At 40.1% G+C, this 15,885-nt stretch overlaps 1 protein-coding gene across 2 annotated transcripts in view; it reads right to left on the bottom strand.

Moving 5' to 3' along the window:
• Positions 1-6,606: 6,606 nt before the first annotated feature.
• The window catches only part of clmp.S (CXADR-like membrane protein S homeolog), a 66,179-nt gene continuing 56,900 nt past the window's right edge, over positions 6,607-15,885 (bottom strand). For both annotated transcript variants that reach the window (XM_041571266.1, XM_041571265.1), the window contains 2 exons: positions 9,456-9,597; positions 6,607-7,466 (listed from right to left, as the gene is read on the bottom strand). In XM_041571266.1, coding sequence (XP_041427200.1) covers positions 7,277-7,466; positions 9,456-9,597 — 332 coding nt within the window. In that variant the 3' untranslated portion in view covers positions 6,607-7,276. The remainder of the gene's footprint in view (positions 7,467-9,455; positions 9,598-15,885) is intronic.

Raw genomic sequence — 15,885 nt, forward strand, 5'->3', positions numbered from 1 at the left:
ACAGTCTCTCATTGCAACATTAGTGCTGCAATGCTTAACCATTGTCATTTACACAGTAAATATTGTATTTCAAAGTAAATATGACTCATGTGCTTATATCTTTTAACTACTTGAAGAATACATTGCTTTAGCACATTTACCTGGTCCCTGAACAACATAAATGGGGGTTCTACTGTATTTAGTTATTTATTCTTTATGATCAGCTTGCAGTTTAGCAATAGCCTCTGTTTAAATTGTATACATCCTAATACATTTAAGACCACTAAACAGTGTGATTGTTAAGTTAAGTTTCATCCATGTAAATCATGTTTTTAAGGATATTTATTTGAAAGTTTGATCAGTGTGAGTTCCCCAACAGGTAGCACTGGGCCAGACCAGCCAGGCACCCTTGGCATCATGGCCGGTCACGGCGCCCAATAAGCACGAATCGCAGTGTGCACTGAACAGTCCCACACAGCTGGCAGAGTAAGGATAGAGGGGACGAGACTAGAGGTAGGACTCAGAGAAGGTATGTGCCTGGCGCCTCCCAGCACGTGCCTACTCTGCCTACCCATAGTTCTTTCCCTGCCAATAGGGCTTGGGCTTTTAAGAAAAGAAAACAGCATGATAAAACCATGAAAATGCATAAACCAAAATAAAAAATTGTATGTTTATTACACCTGCCATTCAGAGACTATTATATTTTTCTACATGATGAAGCTGTACAAAATAAGGTATACAGACATACCTACAAGCTTCAGTTGAAGGGAAAATTTCTCTCAAAAGACTGCAATGGGGAAATCAAACCTTATCAAATAAATTAGGCTTAAATGAACAATGACACAATTGTAAAGTATGAGTAATAAGAGGAAACAGTTTACAGAATGATGTGCAGTGTAGCTTATATAAATTTATATGTAGTCTGCATGCATTATTTTTGGGTTCAGAGAGATACACAAATGTGTCTGTACATCAAGCCCTACACTTTGCATTACATTTGAGCAAAATTTCCTTTAAAATGCATCATTTGAACAAATCACCTCCAAATATCCAGTGCTTTACTGGATCACAAGTCACATGTAGCCAAAAACTAAGAATTTGCTTGAATCTACATCTCGTAACCTTGATTCAGTGCCCTTCTAATATTTTTATATATCTATGAATGAAATCATAAGTATTTTTTGGTCATGCATGCTCTTAGATATTGCATGGAGAACAACAAAACAGATTCAGATCTGGCCGCAGCTAAATATTTTCCTCCCTTACTCTCCTTGTGATGTCACTGATGTTCACTGGCTATTTCTATTTATATACTGCACCACAGATGCAAATATGACTTTAGTGTGATGTTTGTAAATAAAATGTTGTACAGCCAAGGACAGTTAAAGGACTAGAAATAGAAAAGCAATAAAAAAAACACATTTCCTGCATAAATATGTAAATATTTTAAACCAGTGATGTGCCTATTCTTACAGGTTAAAGGGATCCTGTCATCGGAAAACATGTTTTTTTCAAAATGCATCAGTTAATAGTGCTATTCCAGCAGAATTCTGCACAGTGTCGGACTGGGGCACCTGGGGCCCACCAGAGAACCTGATCTGAAGGGCCCCTCGATACTCACGAGAGCCTACAAGGGGAAAAAAAGGAAACACATACCAAAATGAACATTTTTCTTTCCCTGATAACGTCAGGGTCCAATCTGCCTGCCTGTCATTGAATAACTTTTTTTTCACACCAAACAGTCTTACTTACACCAAGCAACTGAATGATTTCACAATTGTGCAAAAAGAATATGTTATATTTAAAAACACAGAACTGTAATTTGATGATGCAAAAAATCAGTAGCAAGCATGCAATTGCCCAAATAAATGTATATTTAATATATACAAGTTTCGGCATAAACGGATTGCATTAATAAATAAACATACATTGTAAGCTCATTGGGGCAGAGACTTGTGGGAATGTGATAGGGACCTTAGATTGTAAGCTCATTGGGGCAGAGACTTGTGGGAATGTGATAGGGACCTTAGATTGTAAGCTCCAATGGGGCAGGTAATGATGGGAATGTGATAGGGCCTTCTGATAGTAAGTTCCATTGGGGCAGAGACTTGTGGGAAAGTGATAGGGACCTTAGATTGTAAGCTCCAAAGGGGCAGGGAGTGATGGGATTGTGATAGGGCCTTCTGATAGTAAGCTCCACTGGGGAAGGGACTAGTAGGAATGTGATAGGGACCTTAGATTGTAAGCTCACTGAGGCAGGAACGGATGTGAATAAGATGGGGACTTTAGATTGTAAGCTCAATGGGCAGGGACTGATGAAAAGGTGATAACACCTGGTATGCAAAATCCACACAACTGAAGCTTGAAAAGCAGCCCATGTGCAAATAAAGTAAGAAAACTACACATATTTTTTAAACACCAGTACTCCGTAAGCTTTATGAATTGCATTCAATTTAATTAAGTGATAATTAATTGATTAAAAATTCATGTTATACTGCATTAATCAAGTAAAAAAATCATTGAGAATTAAATTTATTTTATCATTTTTATTTTAAGCATTCCCACCCAAGTCCCAGTAAAATAATTCATATCACAGCTTCAACCAGAGATAGACAGTTAAAGCAACTACTGGAAAAGATTGGAGAATGGAGATGGTCAGCTTATGGGTGTAATTAAGGCCAACATAATTCATAGACCTTGCCCCCCCCAGGGTGATTAAGGCCGACATAGTCCATGTGTGTCCCTTCAACCCCCCCCCCCTAAATCTTTTGCTCACCAGCACTGTCTGTAGCTAGGCTGGCAGAGGAGACAGGGAGAAGAGAAGACTACAATAATCACTAATCACTTATCGTTATCAGCACAAGTTACTTGCCCAGGCAGCGAAAACGAATGCAGCCAGCCAGGATCCACCCCCCACCGCACCAGCAGTACCGATCCACCTCCCTCTCTGACGCGTCACGCACCTCTCTCTTCCCCCACGTGAAGGATGCCAGCCAGTCCGTGTAACATCATCAGGCACAGACGGCCCATTGAACTGCGCACTGTCGCACATCAAAATCATATGCAGGCGCATCGCACGACACAACGCCCCGGAGCACGGGCACAGCAGAGGGTCTCAGGGAGCAGCTTTGCTTCTTTGGTACTAGTAGCCAGCCCAGGTGGAGTACCGGCAGCGCTGACGCTGAGGGGCCCATTGCTGTAGAAATAGTAAATGCAAAACTAGAGCGCAAAACCGGAGCGCTGGCAAAAAATAGATATTAGAGTGTGGTCGGACTCGTGGGGGCCCACAAGGACTGGGGCCCACCGGGATTTTTCCCGGTGTCCCGGTGGGCCAGTCCGACACTGATTCTGCACTGAAATCGATTTCTCAAAAGAGCAAACTGATTTTTTTATATTCAATTTTGAAATCTGACATGGGGCTAGACATTTTGTCAATTTCCCAGCTGCCCCCAGTCATGTGACTTGTGCCTGCACATTAGGAGAGAAATGCTTTCTGGCAGGCTGCTATTTTTCCTTCTCAATGTAACTGAATGTGTCTCAGTGAGACATGGGTTTTTACTATTGAGTGTTGTTCTTATATCTACCTTATATCTACCAGGCAGCTGTTATCTTGTGTTAGGGAGCTGCTATCTGGTTACCTTCCCATTGTTCTTATGTTTGGCTGCTGAGGGGAAAAATGGAGGGGGTGATATCACTCACAGTAAAGAGTGATTGAAGTTTATCAGAGCACAAGTCACATGACTTGGGGCAGCCGGGAAATTGATAAATTGACAATATGTCTAGCTCCATGTCAGATTTCAAAATTGAATATAAAAAAATCTGTTTGCTCTTTTGAGAAATTGATTTCAGTGCAGAATTCTGAAGGAGCAGCACTATTAACTGATTAATTTTGAAAAATTTTTTTTTCTCTATGACAGTATCCCTTTAAACACAGGGTATTTGGAAAAGATCTAAACAGGAAAATAAAATGCACACTGGTGATCTGGTCTCTCTTTATATTGCTGAACTTAAAAATTCAAATGAATTTTTAATTCTGTATCTATTTTTTGTAATAGTAATATTGAACTTGTTTGATGCAGTATATTGATGCAGGGATGACATTTGCCACTTTATAGGTCACTGATTGGGACTCACCTTGAGTATGCAGTTCAGTTTGACCCCCTCCCCCAGTTCCTAAGAATGATATTAATGAGTTGGGGAGAGAGTGCAGAGAAACACAACTAAACTGATTAGAGGGATGGAAGAATTAAATTATGAGGAAAGACTATCAAGGTGCTTTCTCTGGGGAAAAGGAGCTTGTGAGGTGACAGGATTACACTTTACAAGTACATTAGCAGACATCATAGACACATAGTAAGGGTTTTTTTTTTCAAAGAACCAGAGGTAGCCCCTTTAGATTGTAGAACAGGGACTCACAACCATTTTTACCCATGAGTCACATTCAAATATAAAAAAGTTGGATAGAAACAAAAGCACATGCAAAAAGTTCCTGGGGGTGCCAGTTATGGGTTGTGTATATATATATAAAGGTTATGATAAAGGTTCCCAGGAGGAACCGAAACGTTGGACACAATGCTGTGTTGAAATAAAATACACTTTGCTTTTCTACAAATGAGTGTGCTGATCCTTGTATCACCTATATATATATATATATATATATATATATATATATATATATATATATATATATATATATTTTTTTTTTACTTTGTAGATATCCTGCACATTTATCAAAAAATGGACTCTCACACCGTCGTTTTTATTCTTTAACACCGGATGTTCAGACACTTTGATTGTAAAGTAGTAAGTTCACTATATGCATATGAAATGCACTTTGAGTAATAGGATATGGAAGGTGTTAATTGATACCGTAATGCCATTGGCTTGTTTATGTATGAAAATTTTGTTGTCACTAATTGCACCTAAAGCTTTTTTTGTATGTTGGGTATTTAAGCCCACACCAAACACTTGCACAAAATCCTTGATAAAGGTCCAAACGTGGACCGAAACGTTGGTATGCACAGTGGAATAAATGATTATTGACCAGTAATATTGGAGTGCTTATCTTCCTTATCGCTATATATATATATATATATATATATATATATATATATATATATATATATATATATATATATATATATATATATTTAATCGTTTGAACTTTGGTCATTTTTCAACCCAAATTAACTATGTAAATATATATTAACTATGCTTGTTTCATTTGAAAACTTTGCGTAAACAGTAGTGCATTAGTGCATAACTTATTTCCCATTTAACAGGACTTGTGCCACCAGGGGTTGTTGCTGGCATCACAAAGTCCCGGAGACTGCACCTCCTTTCTAACTTGACACATAACTTAGGGTTGAGAAGGACTGCTATGTGCCTCCCCCTGTCTGCCTATTTTTATTGTAGCATGGCCTAATGCAGGCTGCACTAGATTCAAACAGGTCTCTGTACTCTTCTATTCGCAAAATGCCTCACACAATGTACAAAGTACAAAAAAGGGGTGATTGTGGCCTATTTTGCACTTTGCATACTGTGTGGTGCATTATAAATAACCCCTCTTGTCACTTTTTAGTAACATAAGGGAATATTTTCCATTCTGCCTTCTTCCAGTCATAGGATTCTTGCTATCTCTATCGACACAATGCTTATCTCTAGGCAGCGTACCCCTTTGTTTAATAGGGCTTGTGCTTGACACACTTTTTGCTTATTGTTTTAATCACAATCTATGTCAGTAAATATGTGCCAGTAAATAACAGAACAGTATTACAACGTAATTTTACTGGGGGACCAGTGAGTGAGGCAGGGGCCCAGATAAGTCCTGCCACCCTGCCTATCAGCACTTGCTATGATCTGCACCCATATCTTCCCCGGGCCCTCCTTATCACCCTCTCTGCACCTATGCTTGCCTGTAGCTGTCAGCACAGGAATATGAGGGTTCAAGGGGAAGCCCTACAGCAAACCCTTGGCCCTTTCATAGTGGCAGGTTCTCATAGTTGCATAGTTGCATTGGGTCTCATAGTTGCATAGTTGTAATTTTACTGGGGGACCAAATGAGGCAAGGGTCCAGACTCCAGATGAGTCCTGCCATCAGCACTTGCTATGATCTGCACCCATATCTTCCCTGGTCTCCTTATTGCCCTCTCCACACCTATGCCTGCCTGCAGCAGTCAGCATTATGGATATATGATCAGGGTCAAAACAACCATTACACAAGACATAACACAGGATTTCACTTTAGCTTAAAAATTGATTTACTGCACTGATGTCTGCAGATGTATTAAAGTTTAGTTGAGGTGTAGCAAACAAATCCATTGAAGTTTAAAATACATGAATATAAATCTCTTATGTGACGAAAATAACATTGCTATGAGGCAATAATCAATTACTAAGTTAGTCTGTTGGGGCTGTTTTGTTAAGTTTAATGCCAGGATTACTAAAAAATGTGGCACTTAAATAGCCTTATGTGCCATTACCATTAAAGTATGACTTTTTTTTAATATTAATTTCTTCCTGCCTAAAATATACACTTGTAAAGTGTAGACAGTGAATATTTAGTTTAGTGCCATATTCTGCAACTGGGGTTGTATGGTCAGTTGTCGGATATCAAGAGAGTAGATATTTAAATACATTTTTTTATTAAAAATAGGTTTTCTTGTAGGTAAATATGGATCAGGTAATAGGATCTGAACCACATCTGTCAGCTGTCCTAGAAATTTGGTATGATTTGTAATCCCAAATTCTTGAGGATATAAAATACACACACATATATAAACATGATAATAAGCATAAAAATGTCCCTTCTTAAAATAAATTGTATTGTAATATCAACTTGTACTTTTATTATAAAATAAGACTTTTTGTGGTTTCCCTTATAAAGCAATTCACATTGATTCCATCCCAATGCTTTATCAAGTTGTTGCATCTCTGAAGGCAAATTGTTCAAATATCAGAATGCATTAAAAGCATTGTAGTTATTATTCACATTCCACTTTGTAATCTTATCTAGGTTCTCCATAAATACATCCTATTATTGAAAGAACATAGGTGTAACTGTTTAGTATTGTCTCCAATATATGTAATACTGTAGAGCTCCAAATTGTAAAAAGATTTAAAATCTAAGTGAAAGATTATGTAAAGTCAACCAGCCTACTCAAAAGTTTCTCTTTTTTTAAATAATGTGCATGTCCACAATATTTCCGTAAATCACATCCAGGTTGGAAGAGAAAATGGCTTTATTTTGTTGCTTTAAAAAGTTTATTTCTTTTTCTTGTAGCCCAACCAATTCTTGCTATATCTTCTCTAGACAATGATGTATTTGCTCGCCATGGAGTGTTTCCTGTGTGGAATGAGTCCTTTGACTCCGAGAGGCACTGTTTGTTGTAGACCTGGTAGATGAAGAACCTGATTGAGAGCTTCTGGAGTCTGAGGAAGATGATCCAGGCTTCACAAGTCGAGCTTTTGGGGCTTCAGCATCTTCCCTGTATGAGAATAACAATAAAGCTTACAAAATATAATAAACTTGCAAAACTTTCTAATTAGGTAGTTATAGTGATATTTCATTTGTATTTCAGTATAAAGGGACGTCACTTTCATTATTTTACTGACTTTTATTCATGTTACTATGAGTTACTTTTCATCAGTGTATATTTTACAAACCATTCTATAACTTTAATTTAGCAGGGCTAAAAAGGTTCAATATACCAATAATCAGCCCTTCCTGCATTCTAGATAAGCAGAAATGCATTGGACAGGTTGCTTCCATATACGATGGCACAGTCAGCACTGTGCCTGTCAATAAATGCTGGGGGCCACACAGTGTCTATCATGAAATGCTGGGGCCCATGATGTGCATGCCAAGAAATACTTTGTTTTGTCGAAGGAGCTGAGTTTATGACCTTTTGTTTGTCTGAGGACCAAGATGAGGTTTGCAACTTGCTGGTTGCTGGGGTAATGATCAATAGCAACAATATGACAAACAGACTTTCAGTGCCACCGCCACCATGTTCCCCTGTTTAGTGGATTAGCCCATGCATTCCATGGCATGGATTTGTGGTTGTCTAAAAATCAAATACTGAGTAGAAGCTGAGAAATTACCACTGGTGAATTCCTACAGGGGGTGTGCTGAAACAGGATTAGTCTGTTGGGGCTGTTTTGGTAAGTTTAATGCCAGAGCTATCCTAATTCAAACAATGTGAGTATGCATTTAACACAATCACATTATTATATTATATTTGGGAATGCTCCATATAATAATAAATAATTATACACATAGAAAATAGAAAGATAGAAACTATAGAGACTTACGCCCATAGTAAAAGGAATATTTATAAATATCTATCAATGCAGAATTAAATTGAGGGGTTGAGCCATCCAACTCAGGTGCTGAATCTTGCTGAATCTCAAGTCAAAAGGGAGAAGCGAAACTTCCCTCTGGTGAACTGTGCCCAAGTAACAATTCTTGAGGACTGCATAAAGCCCATGCATTTAATACAGTTACACTAATGTATCTTGATACATGTTGATCTTCCCACTATGGAGGCCAGTTTAAAAGGAGTGGCAACCAATTGCTTGCGCTTATTGAAAAAAGGTGATAAGTTTCCTTATTGAAAATAACTGGAAGAGATCACAATATCAATCATTTAAAACATGGGGCTAAGCAGAGGGTTTTCACTTTAATTTAAAAAAAAAAATCTAAATATTTTACATGCTTCAGTTTTGTCTTGCTCATCTTGGTTTCTGAAAAAAAATCATGTTTTAAGTGCACAGCATAATGTGCTAAAACCCAATTATTTCATAGAAATGACTGGTAAATAAAAGGTCAGGAGGAGAGTTTCCAGTTTTCTTTTAGCAGTTTCTAGTATGAATGAGTTAAAAGAGGTTACAGTGTTTTTCTTAGTTTGCCATAGAGTTGCATAAAAAAATGCCTGCAGCTTACCACCATTTTACCTAGGCGAATTGATAGAATTTTTAAAGAAGGGAGAGCACACGGCAAGTTGTGCGCTATACTATCACTCCATTATTGTTACTAGAATTTTGAAATACTTGCAAGATGATTGCCATATAGGATACATTGTTTTCTCCTGGAAAATGGGAAAGAATTTTGGGAAACTAAGCCTGATCATTAAAGGATAAATACCTTAAAAAAATTTAAAAATTGTACAAATTGGATTTTTAAAACTTTGTTTTCAGTCTTTTCCCACACCAGATTTTTTTTAAGTAAATTTATAGAAAAATGTAGAAAATGTGCACAGGAGTTTGGTAAAAGAGGTTTTAAGAAAATAGTGAGAAATGTTTGAATTTAAGTAAAGAACCACCTATATGTTGAGTTTTAAGTATCCTATAATATCCTTTTTTTTAACTCAAAATTGAAAAAGAAAATATGATGTGACATTTGAAAAAACTTGCTTCTATATGTTTGCATTCTTTTAAAACAGCTTTTCTATGCAAATGTTTTTTCTGTCATTTACCTAATTTCATTAAAGAATTCTTCCTCTTCTCTTTTCTTGAACTCTTTTTTGCGAAACAGCAGCCAGACTGTAAGGAAAATAAGGAACACACCAACCACTACTCCACAGGTGATACCTGCTAGAATTCCTGTGTTGCTCGCTCCTGCCCAACATAAGCAAAAACCAATGTGATTAGCATACTCTCCGTGGAGATTGATTGTGCCTTTACTTACAGTATATCAATTATACAGTTGAAAAAGATGTTCCATTTGTAAGCTTAGTTGTTGCTGAAATGTAATGAAAGGTGCACAGCTTGCTCTAGCAACCTATAACAACCAATTAGATGTTTCCTACCAGGAAAACTCCCGATGAGCCCAGGTGTCAATAGGCCTCTTGCTTCTAACCATTTAGCCTATTTCATGGTCATTCCCTATGTCTTTATGTAAAAAAAATGCTTAATAATGAAGAATATAGTAAGTAGTTATAAAAGACTAGGAGAATAAAGAGGTTGAGTGAGGAGAGGAGGAATAATAATTTGGAACGGTGGTCCATGGTCTAAGGTTTTCTGGTGGGCCCCTGGCATCCCATTCTAACTTGCTACCTGCTAAAGCTATGGGTTTCTAAATCTGGAACAAAGTTTGCACTAATTATAGGCTCTTTCCCCATGTGTGGTGCAGGTGCAATCTGAGTTCGGTGGTCTGATTTAGAACCCCGCCACTTGTGTGATACTTGCACACAGTAATAACCTATTGGATACCAACTCTTGATTCACACCTGCAGTATACATTAACTTTGGGCCAAGTGCTAATGAACCAAAGGCTATTTTGTGTAAAAGTGGGATCAAAGGAAATTGCCAATTTGGATTGCAGACAACCTGCAAATGATAGTGTGAAGCAAACCCAATTTTTTTGTTTTACTGAATACCAAAATAAAGTGATATTTTATTTGATTGTATAACCACAATTACTGATGTCTTTTATAGTTGTCATTTATTTAGCATTTAGACCTGTCAAATTATATGATTAGATTAAAGCTCAACAGCTAAATATCAGAGCCTATGATTAAGGCACTGTGTATATCAGGCCACTAATCATCAAGAATTGCCAATACATTTGGTACAGATTGTATAATTATGCAACCAATGAACCCATAATCATACCTCTTTCATGTATCCTGAAAGATGGGGAATTACCTAAATATAACCTAGGAGATTGATATATTTATATTGTTACATGTTTATTTTGATATATTTAAATTGTTATATGTTTAGTTTGCGGCCGGACAGGTTTTAAAGTGGATACATTTTATTGAACAATAAAAGCGTATACCTTCAGATTAACTTGGTCTCCAAACACACCTTTAATTAATCTTCATTTTATCTTGCTGAGTAGTTTTTGTTCTGCCCTTTATTATATTCTTTAAAAGGACACCAAATGTTTTGAAAGATGAATATATAAGGGTAGAACTACATGGGCGATTTGGGTCTGATCTGATGCCATGCAACGAATCGCTGGTGTCAAGTCGGATGCGCTGGAAATAAGGTAAGAAATAGAAATGTCAGATGGTGTCGCAGCATTCATCCTTCACGACAGGACTGTCGGATGCAGACGCTGCATGCTGTGTCTGCATTCGACAGTTGTGTAGTGCCGGATGAACGCTGTGACACCATCTGATATTGCGGATCCGCCAAAGTCGGACATGTAGCTCTACCCTTATACTAAAGAAGTTTAATTAAAACTGGTCTCTGAAGTAAAGTTGCATACATCTTTATGCTGTTACTTATTTGTGTAATCTAGGAACCCTGAATGCACCTCAGCTACTATTAGGGCAAATCAATTCATTAAAGGAATATATTTCACTCTTCTTTGCTTTTTACCTCTCATCACCAAGCTGCCCCTGGCTACACACTAAAAGAAAGTGCTCTTTCCAAGCCCTGAAATTAACCAGTTCCAACACCTGTACTGGCTTAAAACCTGAGTTTAATTTCACATTCTGGGTGAGATATACCTACCCTGCCACAGTAGCTATACTAAACATGCTGGGTAGTGCAATAGGCCTTACCTAAAGCTTCTCTTCGTTGCTCCAACCTATGCAGGGAAAACTTTACTGGAGGCATTCACTGTACTGCCCCATCCAGTCCATGATCTAAATTATGTTGCATTTGAGATCAGTATCTGCCTTTCACTTTTAAGTCTCTGTATATTGCTCTGACTCTTGACAATGACTCTTGCCAATCTGAAAGGAGAACTGACTTCTATTTAATTGTTTTAACAGTAAGAAACAGAACAGAAAGAGATAAATAAATATCCTTTTAATTTGAATTAAAAGTAACCATACAAACATTTAGGGGCAGATTTATCAAGGGTCGAATTTCGAAGTTAAAAAACTTATAAATTCGTCCATCAAATTGGCCAAATTCGATAGTCGAACTTTTCTTTTTGAATTTTTTGGCCTTTTTCGGTCGATGTAAAAAACTTAGACTTTTTAAAACTTAGTCAAATGTTGGCTCTAGGTTCTAGGAGGTCCCCATATGCTAACATAGCAATTCAGCAGGTTTAAAGTGGCAAAGTGTCGAAGTTTTTTAAAGAGACAGTACTTCGATTTTCGAATGGTCGAATACGGTCGAATATTTTTTCAAAGTATTTTCAATTCGAATCGAAGTCGAATTTGGCCTATTCGATGGTCGAAGTACCCAAAAAAAACTTCAAAATTCGAAGTTTTTTAATTCGAAAATTCACTTCGACCTTTGATAAATCTGCCCCCCAAACTTTGTAGTTTTAGAGTGACATCTCATTTAGGCTAGGGCCAGGGACACCTCATTTAGGCTATTTTCTTAAATCCACAGGCCAATTTCAACATGAGCAGTATCAGCTCCAGTGCACCACACTTTTCAGATTTTGGCTCAAAACAAAATCTTGCATCTGTTTGCTAAGTGTCAAGGCCGCCGGGAGCATGAAGGGACGCGTCCGCTCCCGGCGGCGAAGAATCCAAGATGGGGGCGCCCAGTCGTCCCACGTGGGCGCTGGGACACCAGCGCCGCAACGCCGACGCATGCGCAAACAGGACGCCAGTGACGCCACTATGGCGCCAAATTCAACTATAAAAGGGCGCCCAGGACACCAGAAGGGCGCCCAAGAATAGGTTCTGCTACCTTGAACCTGGGTTTCTGTTATTATTAACATGTATTTATATAGCGCCAACATTTTGCGTAGCACTGTAAAGTAAATGTGATTATACAACTACATCACATGAATTACATACATAGAATATATGGAGTAACAAACATCACAATCAATACAGTTATCCTGTTATCCTGATTCCTGCTCCTGCCTTGGTTTTGACCCCTTGCCTGGACTCTTGTTATTTGAGCCTGATCTGCCTGCCATTGAACTCTTGCCTGGACTTTGACCTTGTATTTTGCTTAACCCTTTGGATACCACGACCTTGCACCCTCAAGAGGGCTTCCTCCTTGATCCTGACTACCTCCCTGGAGGGAGCTCCCGGCTCCTTGACATTATTCTTGGGCCATGGATCCCACTGAGGAAGCTCAGCCAGATTTCGGCAGGGCCTTTCGAGGTCTGCATACTCGCATGGAGGCGTACGAAGCTCGGCAAAATTATGTTGGACACACGCTGGAGTCAATTCTAGAAAAATTATCTATGCTGACGCCGACTACTCCAACGCCGACAACGCCCACGCTAGTTGTTGCCGATATGGCTACACAGTCCTCCACTTCTGGTCCACGTATTCCTGCACCGCCTCTCTACAGTGGCGACCCTCAAGCCTGTCGTGGTTTTGTGAATCAGTGCCAGATTCGGTTCGCCCTACAACCTGCAGAATTTAACTCTGAGTGAGCAAAGGTTGGTTTCGTGATCACCCGTCTGGCGGGGAAAGCGCTTGAATGGGCATCTCCACACTGGGAGAAGGAGTCTCTTCTAATTGATGATGCTAAAGCCTTCCTGAAAGAATTCCGGACTGTGTTCGATGATCCCCGGTCGAGTGGCGACCGCTGCTTCTCGTCTGTTCCAGATCCGCCAAGGGAATCGTAGTGTAGCGGAATATGCCATTGAATTCCGTACTCTCGCTGCTGAGACTCGTTGGAACAATGATGCCTATCATGCTGCCTTCTACAATGGTCTCTCTCTTCGCCTCAAAGATGACCTGGTCTCCCGTGAATTACCCACGCAGGTTGAAGACCTCATTGCTTTGTCGGTCAAGGTGGACACCCGTCAGAGAGAACATCAAGCTGATAGGGACCGAGTCAAGAAGTTTCAACCCATGCTGGCTCCTCGCTTTCAAAGACCCCTATTACCTCCTACCCCCCAGCAGCCTTCTGTTATTCCTCTGGAGGAACCTATGCAAGTCGGAAGAGCTCGTCTCTCTGATCAGGAGAAACTCCGGAGACGTACGGCTGGACTTTGTCTCTACTGTGGGGGTCAATCTCATTTTGCCAACTCCTGTCCAGTGAAGCCTCAGAGTTCCCCTCTTCAAGGTAACCTTGGAAAGACTCATGTAGGGGGTATTACTCCGAAGTCACACGAAAACTCTCACAGGTTTCTTCTGCCTTTACAGAACCGTCTGTCCTCTAAGACCATTGTTGACTCAGCTTTTATTGACTCTGGAGCTGCCGGAAATTTCATGGACGCTCTCTTTGCCAAGCATATGAATGTTCCCTTGTTTCCTTTGACTCCTCCACTTCGAGTAACCGCTATTGATGACCGACCCCTTGAATCCGAGTTTATCTCTATGACGACTGGGGAATTGCCTGTGCAGGTTGGGACTTTACATAAAGAAAAGTTATCGTTACTGATTATTTCCTGTCCTTCTGTTCCAGTCGTCTTGGGGCTTCCCTGGTTACGCCTGCATAACCCTATCATTGATTGGTCCTCGGGGCAGGTTTCCCGTTGGAGTCCATACTGCCAACAGCACTGCCTTCCTGCTGAACCCATCCAGAGGGTGAATATTTCTACATCTGATTTGAAGACGCTTCCCTCCTTTTACAAGGAATTCTCTGATGTCTTCTGTAAAAAGTCTGCAGAATTTCTCCCTCCTCATCGTCTCTACGATTGTCCGGTTGATCTCCTGCCTGGAACCATGCCTCCTAGAGGTCGCACTTATCCTCTCTCCCCAGGCGAGACCGCTGCCATGAAAGAATATATCCAAGAAAATCTCCAGCGGGGGTTTATTCGCCCTTCTACTTCTCCTGCAGGGGCTGGATTCTTCTTCATAGAGAAGAAGGATGGAGGCCTACATCCTTGTATTGACTACTGGGGACTTAATAAAATCACAGTTAAGAACCGGTATCCATTGCCTCTGATTGCAGAACTTTTCAACCAACTGAAGGGGGCTAAAATCTTTACTAAGTTGGATCTCCGTGGGGCGTATAATCTTGTCCGCATCCGTGAGGGTGACGAATGGAAGACAGCATTCAACACTCGTGATGGGCACTATGAATACCTCGTGGTGCCCTTTGGTCTCTGCAATGCCCCCGCTGTCTTCCAAGAATTTGTGAATGACATTTTCCGGGATCTCTTGGGAAAGTTTGTGGTCGTGTACCTTGATGACATCCTGATTTTCTCCAAGGACCTTGCAAGCCATCGCTCCCAAGTGAAGGAAGTACTCTCTCGTTTGAGGAAGAACTCCCTCTTTGCCAAATTGGAGAAATGCGTGTTTGAAGTGTCCAAGATTCCTTTTCTGGGCTATATCATCTCCCCAGAGGGTTTCGAGATGGATCCTGTGAAAGTGTCTGCTATCCAAGAGTGGCCTCTCCCGCTGAGCACCAAGGCAATCCAGAGATTCATTGGTTTTGCCAATTACTACCGGCAATTCATTAAGGGGTTCTCTTCCCGTATTGCACCTATTCTGGCCCTCATCCGAAAAGGGGGTAAACCCAGCTCATGGCCCCCACCTGCTATTGAAGCTTTTCAATCCTTGAAGGATGCCTTCACTTCTGCTTCGGTTCTCCGCCATCCTGATCCGGAGTCACCTTTCTTCATCGAGGTGGATGCTTCTGAAGTTGGAGGTGGAGCTATCCTGTCCCAAAGACATTCCTCTGATGGAAAGTTGCACCCATGTGCGTTTTTCTCTAAGAAGTTCTCTCCTGCCGAACAAAATTATGACGTAGGGAATCGAGAACTCTTGGCCGTCAAGCTTGCCTTAGAAGAGTGGCGTCACCTCCTTGAAGGTTCCTTGATTCCAGTCACGATCTACACAGATCATAAGAATCTTGAGTTCATTCAATCTCTCAAGAGGCTGAATCCCAGACAAGCAAGGTGGGCTCTCTTCTTCTCTCGATTTAACTTTGTCTTGACTTATCGCCCAGGCTCCAAGAATCGGAAAGCCGATGCTCTGTCCCGAAGTTTCACTCCGGTGGATCGTTCTCCTGAAAGACAAGAGCCAATTATCCCTCCTGTCAAGATCATTTCTTCTTTGTACCCCCAATTTGCTGATC

Source organism: Xenopus laevis, chromosome 7S (assembly GCF_017654675.1).
Source record: "Xenopus laevis strain J_2021 chromosome 7S, Xenopus_laevis_v10.1, whole genome shotgun sequence".
NCBI classification, from domain to species: Eukaryota; Metazoa; Chordata; class Amphibia; order Anura; family Pipidae; genus Xenopus; species Xenopus laevis.